The sequence below is a fragment of the Bacillus rossius genome, chromosome 15 (genome assembly GCF_032445375.1).
Source record: "Bacillus rossius redtenbacheri isolate Brsri chromosome 15, Brsri_v3, whole genome shotgun sequence".
Taxonomy (NCBI): Eukaryota; Metazoa; Arthropoda; class Insecta; order Phasmatodea; family Bacillidae; genus Bacillus; species Bacillus rossius.
Window position 1 is genome coordinate 6,940,296 of NC_086342.1, and position 17,944 is coordinate 6,958,239.

The 17,944-nt window shown below is 40.2% G+C and overlaps 1 protein-coding gene across 1 annotated transcript; it reads left to right on the forward strand.

The window, feature by feature from the left end:
* The first annotated feature begins 3,571 nt into the window (after window positions 1-3,571).
* LOC134539628 (uncharacterized) lies at window positions 3,572-15,733 on the forward strand. The gene is made up of 8 exons (XM_063381813.1): window positions 3,572-3,587; window positions 3,794-4,044; window positions 6,290-6,468; window positions 7,755-7,867; window positions 8,782-8,890; window positions 9,802-9,912; window positions 10,546-10,704; window positions 11,935-15,733. The coding sequence occupies exons 1-8, from the start codon at window positions 3,572-3,574 to the stop codon at window positions 12,203-12,205; spliced, it is 1,209 nt and encodes a 402-aa protein (XP_063237883.1). The 3' UTR covers window positions 12,206-15,733.
* Window positions 15,734-17,944: the final 2,211 nt, after the last annotated feature.

The window sequence follows — 17,944 nt, forward strand, 5'->3', positions numbered from 1 at the left end:
TTGTGTCGTCGCTAGCCCAGACCTGGAGGACCGCCATTGGCTGGTGTCGCTGTCTTCCGAGCGGATATCAGGGCGCCTGCTTGCCAAGAGACGACTGCCAAGTATGCGGCTCCCAAAGCGTCGCAGCTGCCCTCCGAAGAGTAAAAAAAATAAAAATAAAAAAAACACGAACCCGTTACGTGTTTCCAGTAGCGCAAGGTTTAACCAGCTCGCACAGTTTCGGAAACCAGCCACCCGAGATGATAACCGTCGCCTTGTAGTTCGAGTCCTGAAACAAAGGAACGATGGCTGGCTTGCCGACTCTCGTACGTGGATCTTTTTTTTTTTTTTTTTGCGTCTTGTTTGTTTATTTGACAGACATGTCGAATGTTGATGATAGTTTAATTTTTTCCGCTCACGTAAAAAAAAATTATATCTCTACATCTTAATTAATCGATTTTGAATTTATTATTTTGTTAATTTGTTAATTTTTATAGTCGAGTGCACCGTCAAATGTCGTGCTTATAACTGTAACAATTCATGATTGGGAAAATAAATAAATGCCTTAACGTCACCGGGAAGACGTGAAAGGGCACAACGCAACGAACCCAGGAATAAAGGTCTATACGTCTTAGGACTTCCGCTAGCGATACAAGGTCATGATCCAGGTGTTCCGATCAGTACGCGTACTAAACGTTCTAAGTTAGCACTGAATAGATACATCAGCAAGTGTTTGCGTGGGTTTAATAATGCTCCGATTTTAATTAAATTAATATTTTTTATTGTTACTGTGTTAACTAATCGTGGTAATGGCATGCGTCGCACGGCTCGAGCATTGGTTATTTTTTTTTTCCAAAAGAGAGGACGACAACAGCTGATATAGAAAATCACAAGTACGTTTGTTTACACATGGTACGCCATCACACAATCACGCAAAACGATTTCATAAATAATAATAATTTTATAATTATATAAAAAATTATCACTTCAGGTTTTTAACTAAAAAAAAAAAGGGCAATTTTGATGCATTGTGCATTTCCAGTGGACGTGCTTTGACCGCAAGTGAAAGGCTGGTGTGTGAATGTGTGAGCTGGCTCGATGCCGGACTGCGGAACGTGTGCCGGATGAAAGAGCTCCGCGTGTACGCGCGCTGCTCGTGCGATGGGAACGAGGGAGGGGGAGGGGTGTCCCTCGCCGGAGGGGATTCAGCCCGTGGGCCGTGTAAACACAGTGTGTCTGGGGGCCGCTAGGGCGCAGCGCGGTTGTTGAGTCTGCGCGCCGTCACCCCCCCCCCCTCCCTTCCCTGCTCCAGTCGGGTGCGGTCCTAGACTCTGCGGGGCCCCGGGTTTATTACTGTTATGAAGGCCCTCCCCCCTGGAAATTTTGAAAAATCGAAGCCAACCGGGGCGTTAGCCACCTTAAATCTTGGCCGTGGTCTGCCTATATGCCTGACAATAGGGTGGTTTCACAAAAAAAAAAAAAAAAAAAAAAAAAAAGTGTACAAATAGTTTACTCTGTAAAGTCACAATGGCTACGACTACCGAAGGCAAATTATCCATATTAAATGATAGAAAAAATCTATCTATGACATACGTACGTCGGTTCCTGCCCGTCTCTACATAAGGGCGACTTCGGCGGGCATCGTAATTGTTTCGTGTCCTCTACGTGCAAGGAAGTGAGCTTCTATCATTCGACTTTCGCAGCGATCGAGTAAAATTGAGTGTTTCTTCAGCAGCTGTTACGAACTGCAAAATATTTAAGGGAGACAATTGGCAATTTTCTAAAAAAAATGCAGGGACGGGAATAAATTCCATTAAAAACAATAATAATAAATGTACAGTAAGAATAAAAAGAAAGTAAATGAATTCTATCATGTCGCCTGCTATAAATCATTTTGTGTTATTTCGAAGTTAACATTTTACAATCACACTGTTTTTCTCATTCTGTCGAGCTGGAGAAGCTGAACAAGTGGCGGCAAAGATGGTTTCCTGTAGTTTCATGGAGCGGTAAAAAAGAAGGAAAACAATGGATCCAGGCGGGCGTCTCCCCCGCATCCTCTCTGAACTCGACGACGGGAAGACGTGCTGTACGAGGGGGGGGGGATGTAAGAGGGGAGCACTTGGCACTCGGTGCTGCAGGCGAGGAGGCAGTAAGGTCGACCCCTGCACGCGCAACAACCACCCCGGTCGCCTCTGCGGGCAAGGAAGCGAGCTGGGATCCTATACACAGAAAACAAATTTATGTACTTTTAAAAAAATATTCCTTTGGAAATCAGTTGCCAACAAATGGTTTGTAATACTACCAGAAAGCTATGGCTATGGTTATTTTTGCATTTATTAATACGTTTAACAAGATGATACTGAATATATATTTTTTTTTAAATTGGCTCATAATTTTATATATTTATTGATGTTTCAATCGTGCATTTTTTTTTAAACCATGGAAAAGATAATTGAATATGCATTAGTTGGACTTTATTTTGGTTTTAACGTCCTTGTTAATGTGCGCAGTTAATACCAGAAAGCTATTCAGGGAACGGGTTTAACTATTGGAGGTACTGGAACAAAAAACGAAGCATAAATGCCCGGGTTATAATCCGAACAAAGTATTACTGCGAACGCTATTTTGTAGTGATACAGTTGTTTCCATGCAGGGGCGCAACAACTAAATTTACAAAGGGGGGGGGGGGGGCAATATACCTCTTTATAAAGTATCATCGATCCCCCTATTGAAGCGGGGGGTCCGGGGGTACTCGCCCGGGAAAATTTGTATTTCAAGGTGGAAAATGGTGCTATTTAAGCAGTTTTATTAGCCTATCTAAAAACTGATTACACAGCACTTTATTTGCCCCAGTTTTCCCCCACTTCAAGGTTTCAGAGGCGGGGGGGGGGGGGGGGGCAAATACCCTTGCCCCCCCTGTTTTTGCGCCCCTGTTTCCATGTATATGTACATATTCACAGTGTGTTGAAGGTGGAGAGTGTGTGAGAGTGTATGAGAGCGCGGCTCGCAGCTACAGCCAGGGCACGTGTTGTTGTCGCAGCGAAGCGCAAGAGCGCGGTGGAGCTGCTCCAGGAGTCGAAGGCCTTCTACGTGAAGTCGGAGACGGTGCTGGACCGCAAGCAGGAGCTGAAGAACAGCGGCCACCTGCAGGTGACGTCGCCCGTCGACACGGGCGTGTACCTGCGAGGCGCGCCGCGGCGCCCCGGGCCCTGCCCCGGCCACTGGGGCGCCCGCCCCCCCCGACGACAATAAGTGTGAGTGCCAGCCCCCTGTAACCCCTTTTCCCTGTCCCCTGTCCCCTCGTGCCCTGTCCCCTCTCCACTGTCTCCTGTCCCCTGTCCCCTGTGCCCTCTGTCCCCTGTGCCCTCTGTCCCCTCTCCACTGTCTCCTGTCCCCTGTCCACTGTCTCCTGTCCCCTGTCCTCTGTCCCATGTCCCCTTCCCCTGTCCCCTCTCCCCTCTCTCCTGTCCCCTGTCCCCTGTGCCCTCTGTCCCCTGTGCCCTCTGTCCCCTCTCCACTGTCTCCTGTCCCCTGTCCTCTGTCCCATGTCCCCTTCCCCTGTCCCCTGTCCCCTGTCCGTGACGTCCCACGGATGAAAGGCGTGCAACGCGACATCAAATAAAGACTACTCGGAAAACGCAGTTTTGTCGCTTGTGCTGTAATTGGAAGGATGTACGTTGTATTACAATAACCTGTGTAGCCCTCAGTGGCTGAAGTGTTGCTGTCCAGACTTGCAGCACGTGGTGGTGCTGTAACTGGAAGGAAGGACGTTGTGTGTAGCCCTGAGTGGCTGAGGTGCTGTGTTGCCGCGCAGACCTGCAGCACGTGGTGGTGCTGAGCCCGCCCCCGCGCGCCGCCCCGCTGTCCGCGCCGCCCCCCGCGCCGCCGCCGCGCTCCCCCCGCCTCGTGCACGCCGCGCAGAGGCGCTCCTGCCCCCACCACGCCGCCGCCGGAGACCAGCTGCAGACCAAGCTGCGGCGCCTGCTCAACGCCGACTCCAAGGAGAACCTCTTCAGCGCCGACCGCCAGCGCCGCTACCGCCGCCTCTGGGACGACGACGATGACGTGAGCGAGCCTCCCTCCTCCCTCCACCCTTCACAGCTGGTGCAACACAGAGTCTCCCCGTCAAACAATGCTGCTATATCATAACTAGAGACCCGTAAAATTCGCGATTTCAAATACCTAAAGTATAGACTCCATGATCCTCTATGCACTCGTGCAAATTACATCTGCTGATTGGTTACCGACTCGTAACACCTGTTGACTGAAATGATCGTGATTCGCTAATTATTCTGTTAAAGATTTTTCATTGGCCCAGAGTCCTTCAGATAAACTGTGGCCCAATCACTGAAGCAAAATAATGTCAAAAGTATTTGGACTCTATCCTATCGCGAAACGAATCCGCGAATTTTACGGGTCTCTAATCATAACACTTTTTACAAAAAATCATTCATCAAACTGAAGGTGAACTAACCTAGTTTTTTCTTACAAATGTTCAATATATGCATCTTTATAGTTACAACATAAAGTCAGGTCTGTGTCCCATCTCTGTCAAATCATTAAAACCACAGCGGCAAAACGTAGAAACTATCTTTTAAAATTTCCCAAAAAAAAAAAAAGAATCGCATGGCGTAATGACAGTTTTGAACGTGGAGGCCAGCGAAAAAAAAAGAGCTCGGTCTTCTCGATCCAAAGGTCAGTGACTTGGACGTTCAACCACTCTCGTAAATAGATATTCCAGTGTGGAGGGCTGAAATTACAGATTCACTCCTTAGCAAATTTGCAGAACACAAAACGCTTTACGCTCAGGAGTCGCCATTTTTTGCGTAGGTGGCGCTGCAGGGGAGAAAACAACGAAGCAGTAGTCGCGCATGCGCTTACCTAAAACTGAGTTACTCTTTAATTGTTACCTTGAACCAAAAAAACTAAAATGCTGACAGTTGATGCTATTAAAATTTATAACTGGGATATTATATATATATATATATATATATATATATATATATATATATATATATATATATATATATATATATACATACTGTATAAGTAACATCCTGCTGAATTTAAAGTCATTAGGACATATACTTGAAAAATGGGTGATTGTTGTCTTTAAGCTTGCAACGAAATTCAGATGGAAATTGGACTGGATGAAGATTATTGCACATGTGCTTTTTGTCTCGTTGTGTTCAACCACAAGATGTACAATCTAACATGTGGTTTTATTTCATATCAATGAAAAATAGTTATGTAGTGCAACAAAAAAAATTGAAAAACAATTGATCATATAAATTTTTAATACTCAAATTAGGACTAAAGCAAATAGTTAAAAAAAAAAAAAAAAAAAAACTGCTAACACAGTTTATGCAATTTGTTTTCTTCAAGTTTACTCATAATTTATTAGCAGAGAAAATTATGTCAGAACAAACTTTGTTATTCTTCTTTAATATGATGAACACTACTCTATCTTCTCATTTTTATGTTAATTATATGCTTTATTTAATCATTATAAAAAAAAATTATGCAAGTATATTAGATTTGATTTTAGTTTGGTTAAAATATTGATACATTTAATTATATATTTTTTAAGTTGTATTTTGATGCTACATGGTGAATAAAGTTGCATTTTCAAATGAAAAAAATATGTTAATATTTGGCTACATAATTTAACTGATGAAGAGATGGCTTTAGTATTTAAGTAAGCTTTATATATTGTTATAACTTTGTACCTGTACTTTACTTAAATACTAATTTTTTATTTAATTATATTTTCATTTATTCAGGTAACAATGTTATAATTTATAATAATTTATATGTTTTTCTTTAAACGTAATATTGAATTTTAATAAATTGCTCTTTTTTTAACTTTCATCTTCACATAACTAATGTAAAGTTTCCTAGGTTACATTTTATATATTTATTTCTCGGTTGTTGTACATTTGCAAATGTTTGCAATCGTCAAAATACCGCATGTAATTTGAAGTGACGAGATGCACTCAAAAGTACAAGCTTTCTTTTGCGAATGCTAAATTTCCCTCGTTAATTAAGTGAATATTGTTAACAAAGTGTAAAAAAAAATGGGAATTAAATTATTATTATTATTATTATTATGGCGTAGAAGGTGTAATTTTATGTCAATTATATGCTTTATTTAATCGTTATTAAAAAAAATTATGCAGTACATTAGATTATGGTCGTGGTTTGGTTAAAATACTGATAGATTTAATGATTTATATTTTTTAAGTTGTGTATTGATGCCACACGGTGAATGAAGTAGCATGTAGGTGGTCACGAGGTGTGTTGTCCCCAGGCGGTGGGGGTCGAGGGGCGGCGCGGGAACGTGCCGCGCGGGCAGCCAGAGCACGGCAAGGGCGGGGGCGGCTGCAGCGTGCACCACAAGTCGCTCCCGGACCTGCACGCCAGTCCCGCCACCAGCACGCCTTCCTCCCCGGACACCAGCCTGGGGTCCAGCGAGTCGTGGTCCGCCAGGTGAGACGCCCTCCCGGTTACAGTGGGCGTCAGGGACAGGCCCCCCGCCCCAGAGGGGGCGAGGGGCGCCCCTATACCCCTCCCCACCCCTCTTTTAATCCAAGAGGGGTCGCGCCATTTGGGAAGCCTACGACTCGCGCAGTTTCGGTTCCCTGGCAAGAATTCCCGAAGATTTTCCGAAAATTTGCCTGTTTTGAGGTATTAAAACGCCACTTCAGCCGCTAAATCAGAAGTTCGAGCGTGTTTGTGACTGACTTGACCTAACCTAACCTAACCCTACCCTTTCGATTTTTTTTTAAATTTCAATTTTTGTTGAGAGAAATCCGAAGTTGCACGAACGTGGTAGGGGACCGAAACTATGTACGTGAGTTGTAGGCTGCCGGTGCCGTTTTCAGTTCTGGCCAGGGGCGCCGGTCACCTTAGCTACGCCTCTGACCACAGCCATCGCAGGAATATACTTTATAAATAGATATATAGTACAATGGTGTTTAAATTAAATTTTCAAAAAGCTACTCTATAAAACAAAAAAAGCATGTGTAACTCAGTACGTGTGATAGAAGTGAAACTTCTTTGGCAATTCAAACCCTGACTTCTTGTAAGTATAGCGTAAGGGGTAAAACGTCGGAGAGAGAAAGAGAGAATATATGTATTACTCGCTGTTGAAATTCTCACACCATAAAGAAAAAAGTGTGCGTGTGTTATTTTTTTCTTCAAATGACTCGCAGACTGTCTCAACAGTGCTCTCTACGCTGCTGGTTGAACAAGGAGGAATGTGAGCGTGCTGGTGGCAAATATGAAATTCAAGGCACTCACAGATGACTGTATAGGATACCTACATCTATTTTCTCAAATAAGAGCATGCGCACACTCGCTTCAAATAATGTCTAAAAAATACTGTTCTCTGGTTACATTCAATTTACAGAAAAAAGGTTGTTATAAATGATTGATGTAATGGGAGCATTCAGTCTACATGCCATAAAAATGATAGTTGTTATGATGCTTTAGTAACATTATATAAAGTTCGAAGGTATTGAATTCTAAAAAAGTTGAATGTGTTTTGAAGCTGTGAGATAGCTACCCTGTTAGTGCGACAGTGGTAGCCTGTGAGATAGCTACCCTTTTAGTGCGACAGTGGTAGCCTGTGAGATAGCTACCCTGTTAGTGCAACAGTGGTAGCCTGTGAGATAGCTACCCTGTTAGTGCGACAGTGGTAGCCTGTGAGATAGCTACCCTGTTAGCGCGACAGTGGTAGCCGGCTGAGGGCGCGGGTGTGGTGTGTCGAGCAGCGAGAGGCGGCGGAGACGATCGGCCAGCTCGACCCCGCGCGACGCCATGAGCACCGTGTCGTCCGGGGGCCGGACGCACAAGAGCCAACCAGAGTGCAGCAGGCACCGGGCAGGTGGGTCACCGCCTCGTTCGCAACTGGCCGTGTGCCCGACGGGATTTCACCATCCTCGTCTCTGATGACTTTACAAGAACCTCGATACAGCCAGGGGCGCAACAACAAGGGGGGGAGGGGAAGGGTATTTTGCCTCCCCCCCCCCGCCCTCTGAAACCTTGAAGTGGGGGGGAAAACGGGGGCAAAGAAAGTGCTGTGTAATCAATTTTTAGATAATCAAACTGCTTAAATAGCACCATTTTCCACCTTGAAATACAAATTTTCCCAGGGGAGGGCGCTTCAATAGGGGGGATCGATGATTCTTTATAAAAATGTATATTGCCCTCTCCTTTGGAAATTTAGTTGTTGCGCCCCTGGATACAACTGACTTTTATTTACAAACAGAAGCCTAAACGCCAGTTTCCATATTTATAACTTTAAAAAATGACAAAGACTTCATATAAAAAAAAAACTAATAAGTGGGCACACAAATCACAAAAAGAAAACTCGATATCCAAAAACACAAAGCGAAATCAGTAAAATCCACACATCCTAGCCAAAGTAAATTCAATTTTAGTTTGTATTCGCAAATTCGCATAATTCTGTCACTGACGTAAACCTATAAAAATACTTGTCACTGAGTTTAAAAAAAAAAAAACACAACTAACATCGCCATCTATTGGTTCTTTTCTGTACTACGCCATGACGATCATGTCACTGAGTTTAACATATGATATCATACAATAGTTTAACAAACAGTAATACTAGCATTTGGTAATTTAGGAAATATGTTTGAACATCGTTTAATCCTTAAACAATTTGTTGGGTACTTGAAAATGTTGGTTCCCCGTCGTGTGACATCTCCCCTCCATCCCTGGGGCCCGCGCGGCGACACCTCGGCGTGCCGCGAGCTAGGATTGTTGTTGTTGCTGCAGGGAGCGCGGGGCAGAGCAGCGAGGTGTTCGCGCTACGGCCGGAGCGCAGCGACAGTGGCAACACTTCCCGGTCTCACACCACCACCAGCAGCCAGCTGGCCAGCAGCAGGTGAGACCCCGTCCCCCCATCCTTGATCGTCAGACACTTGGAATATGGCACTTCGAACATCTTCTGCTTGTCGAATTGAAACTGTTTTGAGGGAAACCACATTGGTGCGGTGCGGTAGGGTGCGGAGGAAGCTGACCTATGTGACTTTTCATGAGCGAGCTTCAACTACGACCAGACCAAGGCGGAAGAAGCGAGGCAAAAAATAAATAGCCTTAATTAATAGCCCTTTACCACTCCTACCAGACATTCCGTTAGCACCCGACCACAAACGTGAGATACATCGGTAAACCTTTCGTTTTGTGGTCGAAGAACATATTTTGAACAATTTTTAAATGTTTTTAGCTAGTTTGTAATTCATAGTTTAAGTCAACTGTGAAAACATTCCTCTGGCCATTTTCACTGTACAGTGTACAGTTTCACTCTCAGTGTTGGTTATTTTGATATTCTGTCATTCCGTGTGAATTCATCCTGAAAGCTCTAGTGCATTTTATGTTTCGTCTCAAATATTCCCCAAATATTTCTGCTTAATATTATTTATTTAATAGTTGAAAAGGGTCCCGTCTGTGTTCAAATTTGTGACAACTTGCGTGATTTTTTTTACGGGTCAAAAATAACGCTTGGTAAATAGCCGGTTATGAAATCTGTGACGGAAAAAAAACCAATGCAAGATAGCCGTCGGAATAGATTTGCAGCGAAATCTTAAAGAGGACAGGAAAAGGATGCATCGTGCGTGAATTATGAGAATGTAAAAAAAAAAACAATAATGGAGTCCGAACAACTTGACAGAATTCGATGGGTTGGTTGTGTCAGCTAGGAATTTTCGTTGCAGGGACGTGAATACAGTTAATACGTTATTTAAGTGTATCCTCGAGTGTCTGTGCCAGCCGCTGTACTTGCGTGTGTGCCGGCAGCTCCGAGAGGCGGGAGGGGCGCGCGGGGCAGGACTGCCGCCGGGATGCGGGCAGTCCCAGCAGCTACAGCGACAGCGGGGCGGAGGAGGTGCACTCGCCGACCCTCGTCAGGTGAGTGCCTCGCCCCCCGCCGAGTGTCTGCTCCCCTCCAGCTGTCTCCCGTGATGACCTACCAGTGAGAGCTGAACAAAAATAAACCCCTTCAATAATATTCTTATAATGAAACAGAGATCCTTTTACAGCGATATATTATTTATTTATGCAATTATTTAAATTTTAAAAGTTTGTAAATGAACAATTCGGAATGGTGTGCGTTCCAAGCACTGGTCCTACCTCATTGTTCTAAGTGCTGAGAGAGAAGAAACACATAAACTTGGGGGGGTGATAAGTGAAAATTTAACAATATCGAATTATAATTATATAATTGAGGGAACATGGCATCAGCTTTAGATAGTAATCACGCAACAATAATTAATAATAAACATTAACTTTGGAAACCCTCAAAAAAATATATAACGCTCTGGCAGTGAAACTTCACAGATGTTTGCATATGTGTGGTGAGTGAGCAATCGGAAAAATAGATGAGTTATTTAAAAAAAAAAATTAAGTAATGAAACTTTGAAAATTTTTTGTTAGGTAAAATCAGGAAACGTGGGAAATTTAATTACAGATTTATGTGAGGTCCTGTTTGAATGGTGTCTGTTCCAACTGCTCCCTCACAACCTGAAACGTGTGCTGGAGCAGGTCCGGGGAGGGCAGGCGCCCCATCCTGCGCTCCAAGTCGGACATCAGCCACCGGTACTCGCGGGGCCCCCCACCGGTCCCCGCCCGCCCCCAGCCCCGCTCCGTGGCCCAGCTGGAGCTGTTCTTCGAGCACCTGGGCCTCGACAACCACGACTACAGGTGAGCTCCGCCCCCGTGGTCCCCACGTGGTGCGCTTCTTGTGCCCAGGGGTCGTTGAACCGATGCCAGGGGCGTAGCCAGGGAGGGGGGGGTTTTAGGGGTTCAACCCCCCCCCCCCCCCCCCCCTTAGCACCAAATCTTTAATTAATTTATTATTAATCACTCAAACAAATTTCATATTAAAATTAATAAAAAAAATTACCATTACAATATTTAAATTGAAGAACCGAAAACTGCTAAAATAGCACTATTTTACACCTTAAAATCCAAATTTTTTTCCGGGGGAGGACCCCCCCCCCTGCTTTAATACAGGGGGGGGGGGGGGCCATGCTTCTTAACACCCCCCCCCCCCCCATACACAAATCCTGGCTACGTCACTGACCGATACTAATACATTTTTGAAATACTGCGTGTTTGTGCTCTTTCAGGGTTAAACAAAGTCATTCTAAAGTTAATGCAAAAAAATAATTATGTTTATTTAGTAATGACCATAATGGTTAGTAAACCAATAAATACGGTTAATAAAAACCAAACACTAATTATTCTGAAATCATGTGTATGGTGTAAGTCTATATTGTGTATGGGCAAATAGTGTATCTGTGTTACATATAATATGTAAGTGCATAAAATTTTTTATCTGTGTGTTACGTATGTATGTAAGTGCATATTGAGTATCACTGAGTAAAATGTAATGTGGATGCATATTTTATGTCTGTGTTACATAGGTTATGTAAGTGCAAAGTTGTGTGTCTGTGTGTTACAAATGCTATGTAAGTGCATATTGAGTTCCTGTGTGTTACAAATGCTATGTAAGTGCATATTGTGTTCCTGTGTGTTACAAATGTGCATATTATGTATCTGCATGTTATGTATGTTATGTAAGTGCAATTTTTATCTGTTACATATGTTATGAAACTGCATTTTGTATTTCTGTGTGTAGAATATGTTATGTAAATGCATATTGTGACTGTTATATATGTTATGTTAATGTTACATTATATGTTACATTAGTGTTATGTTATGTTAGTGTTATGTTAATGTTACATTATATGTTACGTTAGTGTTCTGTTAATGTTATATTATATGTTATGTTAGTGTTATGTTAATGTTACATTATATGTTGTGTTAGTGTTATGTTATGTTAATGTTACGTTAGTGCATATGTGTATCTGTCCATGTTGTGTCTGCGAGTGCCACTGAGTCCACAGCCAATCCCGGGCGATGTTGCAGGTGCCTCTCGTCGCAGGCGACGGGCTCCTCCTCCCCGGTGTACTTCTCCAGCGTGAGCTCCGTGGACTCGGTGACGGCCTGGGGGCCCTGGGCGGGCTGCGGCCCGGGGCTGGAGAGCGGGGGGTCCCTCCGCGGGGGCGTCGCCCCGGGCCCCAACCAGCACCGGCCGTGCGAGCAGCCCTCCATCGTGGAGCGCAACGCCCGCATCATCAAGTGGCTGTGCAACTGCCGCAAGGCCCAGGCCGCCGCGGCCCCGCGCAAGCCCAGCTGATCTGCCCGCGCCTCAGGAGCCTTGTTCTCGACACGCCGAGCTAATACTCAGTCGCCGTCACAGGTGCAGCCCTTTAACAAGGTCGTTGTTGGATACATTTTTTTGCAAAGTTGTCATTTTATAACTATATTATCTGTCGTGCAAAAGAACTATTTGTACATAGTAATGACAATATTAGTTTGGTTTGCAAAATAGCCACGTATTAACTAGTTACCTTTTATAATAGAGAATTTGCTGGGAAAATGTATTTTATATTAGGAGGAAATTTTTTCCTCGTGAAAGATATTGATGTTAGGAAAATTGTTGCGTTTCATATAAATTGGTACAAAGTTAAAACCATCACACATGTAGTGGTAAAAATTTTATGCAAAACTTGATCTTTGATGTGACGTAAGAAAATTATTTATGGTATTAAAAGTGCAATATTGAATAAAATTTTAATATGAATGGTTTTGTTAAAGCAATAAATATTGATGTAAGTTATATTGTTATGTTTTGGAAAACTTTTTTCTGCGTTAAGTGTATCAAGCACAAATTTGTGAATTATTGAATAGGCCTGTTGTTTTTTGTGCACAGTTTTTGGGGAATGGCATAAAAACTCTGGATGAAAAATTTTTGGGGGATTTAAAATTGTTTTTTGCACACTGTACCATGAGTTCCTTGTATGTTAGTTTTTTTAATAGTTTTATAAATGTGATTGTATGTTGGGAAATTTAGGTATGTTGTTTAGTCTTCAGAAGTACGAGCATCTTGCATAGAAACTATGTAGTGGTTGGCCGTGTTGGCGGGAAGATACAGTGTACCCATTGGAATGTTGGATGAAGGTACATATGGGTGAAAATAGGGCACTACTTGTCACAGTTATTTACATACTTTTTGCCAATCATCATTCCAAAGTAGTGTAGGCCTATCTTTTTATGCTGTAGTTCGTATTCTGCCATTGGGGTGGAGAATCGCTAGAATGTTTTGTCAAACCCAGATTATTTTGTGTATGTATGTAGTTGCCAAAAGCACCGAAGAAACATTCTTTTTTTTTTAGTAACTTCACAGTACATCCGTAGTTGGTGCTCCTGCTGATTGAAAAATGAGCATTGTGCGTGGACTTAGGCAAGGATTTTTGTGTGTACGTCAGCTGTGTAAGTAGTATAAAAATACTGGACAATAACTTATGGTTTCATTGTCATCTCAGACCAATTTGGATGTTATTAGTGATTAGTTTTGTACAGTAAAATAAACACCAGATTGTGATTGTTGTACAGTTTGCTGGTGCTAGTTAAACAGATGTTTGTGTGTGATGTTGAAATCCACTGGTACGCGTGCAGAGGCAACTCGTGGGTCCGGAACGCAGGGCGGACATTTAAAAACGTCAACTGGCCGACGTCGGCGTATTTCTTCCAGTTTGTGGTTCAGCTGCTGGGCCAGCTGCCTAATTTTTTACCCTGTACTACTATTTTTCCTTTTACTTACTCGTTCACGCTCTTTGCTTCTGCTTCTCAGAGCAGGATGACCTACCAGTGAGGGCAAAGCAAAATAAACCCTTCAATGATATCCTTATAATAAAACAGAGATCCTTTTACAATTATGTTATTTAGTTATGTAATTATTTCATCTTAAAAGTATGTAAATTACACTTTGGAATGTAATTATGATCATAACTAAGGGAACGTGACACTGGTTTTACATAACAATTACTCAACACATGTACACACGTGCAGGCAGCAGGTTTAAGCAGTTTGGGGGCGGGATGGAAGGGTGACTGTTTGCAGGTCACATCGGGCTTATAGAGGGGCATAGCCCCTGGTTGACATCAGCATATAAGAAATATGTATGTACTGATACAAATTCTGTCTCAAAAGTTATTAATGTGTCACTTGGTCTCCCACTGTTTCTGCAGCAAATTTAGTGTGAATTTTAATTCAAACACATGGAATGAGTTTCTAGAATGTTTTAGACGTACTTAGAATTGTTGTGTGCATAATAATAAGTGATTTGTGTCTTTGTTACCAAAATAACGTTTGGCTGAGTAAGTTCCCCTATGTTCATTTGGTCATCGTTCATTCTCGACCTTTATAGCCAAATCAAGCCTGCGACTGCATGTCAACCTAGTATTTTCTGCCATTTGGTCATTTGTTTTGCGTTCTTTACCACGTGATTATATCTAAACCATTTGAAATTTTATTTAAAAGTCAATTGATTTAGCTCACAGTTCTGTAATTCTTTATTAAAATGTATTTATTGTATTAAAATTTTTGAGTTGTAATTGACATTCCAAAAGTGCATATCATTAAAATGTTTTATTTTAAAAAATTTAAGTAAATTATGCTCAGTTGATAAGTGCATAGTCTAACTCAATGATAATGATTCAGCAGTAGCCACAGAAGACAAAATACTATGGAATTGATTATTACCTACTTTCCCTGGTTGTACACTTACCTTTATTTTGGTATATTTTTTCAATGGCCATTGTAATAAAAGGGGGGTTCCACAGTGCTGAATAAAATATGTCATTTTTATTCACAAAAACCAATTGCATAACCATTTTACTAGTGTAGTCTACCAAGTAGAATGTCACCTCAGGTGAACTATTACGCTAGAACTGATATGTCACTACATAGACATATTGACATAGGCACAAGTTTGGCGGGACTGTTGCAAGATTATAGTGTGCTTACAAGTTATGTACAAGAGGATAGCTTTGAGCAAGTGGAAAGATACATAGTATATATATGCCTCTCGTTCCGACCACGAGATGTCTATGTACGAATGTACGAGAATGGATGGTTTCAGGAAAATATAATTAGTGACATGCATATTACCAATTACTCAATATCACTTCAAGACACCGTCAAATACTTGTATTGTAATAGTATCCATAGGTCAATTATGATAGGCTATTAAGTCGTGAATTGTGGTTTTTTTTCCCCCTCAGCCTCAAGACATGCTGATAAACATATGTACATTTTTTTATGTAAGGTATACCTAGGGTAATTTCAAACAATTCCTTATTTGTTTCCATGATTGAAGTTACTTGTTATTCAAAAATATTTAAAAATAAATTTTTAAACTAAATAATTTTCTTTACCTTGGAGTGGAGTTCTGTGATGGCTAAAAGTTTTTTTGGAAAATTGACTGCACAATGGAAGCTACTTTGCTGCCCAAATTTATTGTACTTTGATCGAAAAACACAATCAGTGCTATAGAGAACTCTGCATCAAAGTTCTTCAAAGAATGAGCTTATGCTATCTGTGTCTTCAGTGACGAAACTGTCACCTTTGTTGATTCCAAGATTCGCAAGTTATATGTGTACAATATTTTCACAAAATATTGTCCTGTTCCGGGAATTTGTAAAATATTTTTCACCTAAAGAGTATAATTTTTTTTTTATCTAGTCTATAATTCTCAGTTGTATAAATATGTTATAAATAAGGAAGAATATTTCTTCATCTAAACGTTGGCAGTTATAGTTATATGAGGTTGTAAATGTTAATGGTATGTAACAGTGAATAATAACATCACAGTGCCGTCTTAGAATGTATTTTATTTGCTAAAGAAATAACATCATGTCCATTTCCTTGATTCCTCTGCCTTGAACTGGTGATGATAGAAGTCTTAATGAACTGATCAATTGATTAATATATCAGCAAAACCTATGGCTTACTTAGGTTTGTGCAAATGTAATCCACCTATGATTTTATGTACTAACTAATACATTCCTAACAATTCAAGATTTTTTACACTTTTAAATATTGTTTAGTGCGTAAATGCTATGCTGTAGGTTGGGACAAGATTTTATGGATTTATTTTTAGGTTTAATTCCCTTTTAAAACAGCAGATTTGGGTGTTTAATGTTTTTATTTTCGTACATTGTTTTTATTGATGTATTATTTTTGAAATATTTAAATATTTCTTAATACATACTTATTTTGCTTAGTCTAATTTATACTGACACATGATGCACTTATTCAATAAAATGATTTGTAATAAGCATGCCTTGAAAAGTATTCAGAAAAAAATTGGCAATTTTTTTTTTTAAATATCTGCAAACATGATTAATGTAAAAAAATATGTAAATAATACGAGAATCAAGATTGAATAACATATTATTTTTTTTCCAATCCATTTAGTTTATATATTTGGGTATAAAATAATGCTAAAAATTACATTCAATGAATTTACCATGGTAAAAGATAAATTTTTTATGGTTTGAGTTAAGTTTTGTCAAATTGCAAACTGATTTGATGTTTTTTGTTACTTTTTTGATGTTAAATGTTGTATTAACTTGCATTTTGGCGTTATATGTTGTTTTGATATGCTTTGTGCTGTTATTTTGGTTTTATCGCAACTCATATAATCTTGTCCGTATTTATAGTAGACACAATTTAAAAAAAAAAATTACAGTTGATTTTTTTTTTATTAGTTTTATTGGAAAGTCATATTTTTTTCTGCAACATACACACAATAAAAATAAGAAGTTATGAAAATGGATTGACAAAATATAACAAAAAAAAAGTAAGTTCAAGGGTCGTAGAATTTTGAACTGAGCAGGTCAATTTTTTTGCATGATGTAGTTTTGTTCCTCTCAGCCATTTGTCCCGTCATTGCTCCCCAAGCATTCCATCACCGTGCGTTGAACGGCGATCAGCAACAATCATCCCCAGTGCCAAAACAGAAATATTGTGATTGTGTTTATTTTCTGTACTTCCAGCAAGGTTTTGTTTTGGGCCTGGTTTATAAACTACGCAAGTTGCAATTATGCAATTCAAGTATTGTTCAACTTCCAAGATTGTTGTGTTTTGGCTTGCGTTTTCGACTGCCATATTTGAAGAAGTGTTCCGAAAAATTTTAAAAACACAGATGTTACGTACATAGAAGAACACGATGTTCATTTTATAATACACACAATATTTACACTTTCACACAGTTAAAATAAATAACACTTTAAAATTAAAGTAGTGACAATTTTTTTTGTTTTAATGATACCTAAATATTAATTTTCAAAATAATCCCATGTTAGAAAATTGTTTTCCATTGTTTTATAATTTTAAGTTATAGGGTTGGTGAACTCTTGCAACTTGCGTGCTTTATAAACAACTGTGATTTTTTTGCTTTGGTTGCATGCTCCATTACTTTTTTATTTTATTTTGGACAAATAGCTGTTATTTAGATTTTACGATGAAGGTTTGCAAATTACTGTTATCTCAGTTCTTGGTTTTGGCATTTTGACCACCGTTGTTAATGGCCATCCATTTATTTAGGTATGCCTGTGAATAGCGTACCAATGAACTTTTACGTGATCATTAAAATCACAAACACATTTACGGAAATATTTTGTAGATAGTGATGGTTCAGTTCCCAATTTTCTCGAATCTGAATCTTGAATTCAAATCCTAAAGAGTACCTTGGATTTAAACCCCCCTTCCCACCAAGAATCCAAATCTAGGTGGCAAGGTTCAAAAATAAAAAAAAATGAACAAGAAATTAAAAATAAAACTATGGTGTTGAAATATTCAACCCTTTAATTGTTCATTTCACAAAGAAATTTTCCAGAATCAATACATATAATTTTATTTAAATAAATGCATGTTAAAAGTACAATATCTTGGTGGATAAGCAACATGAAAAGTAGGAAGAAAAATCTTGTGGTGTTGAATTTTTTATTTTGTTTCATTTTTTTTTTTTTTTTTTTTTAATCTTTTTCCTCAAAAGATTGAATTCTAGAATACTAAGGATTGGATGTTA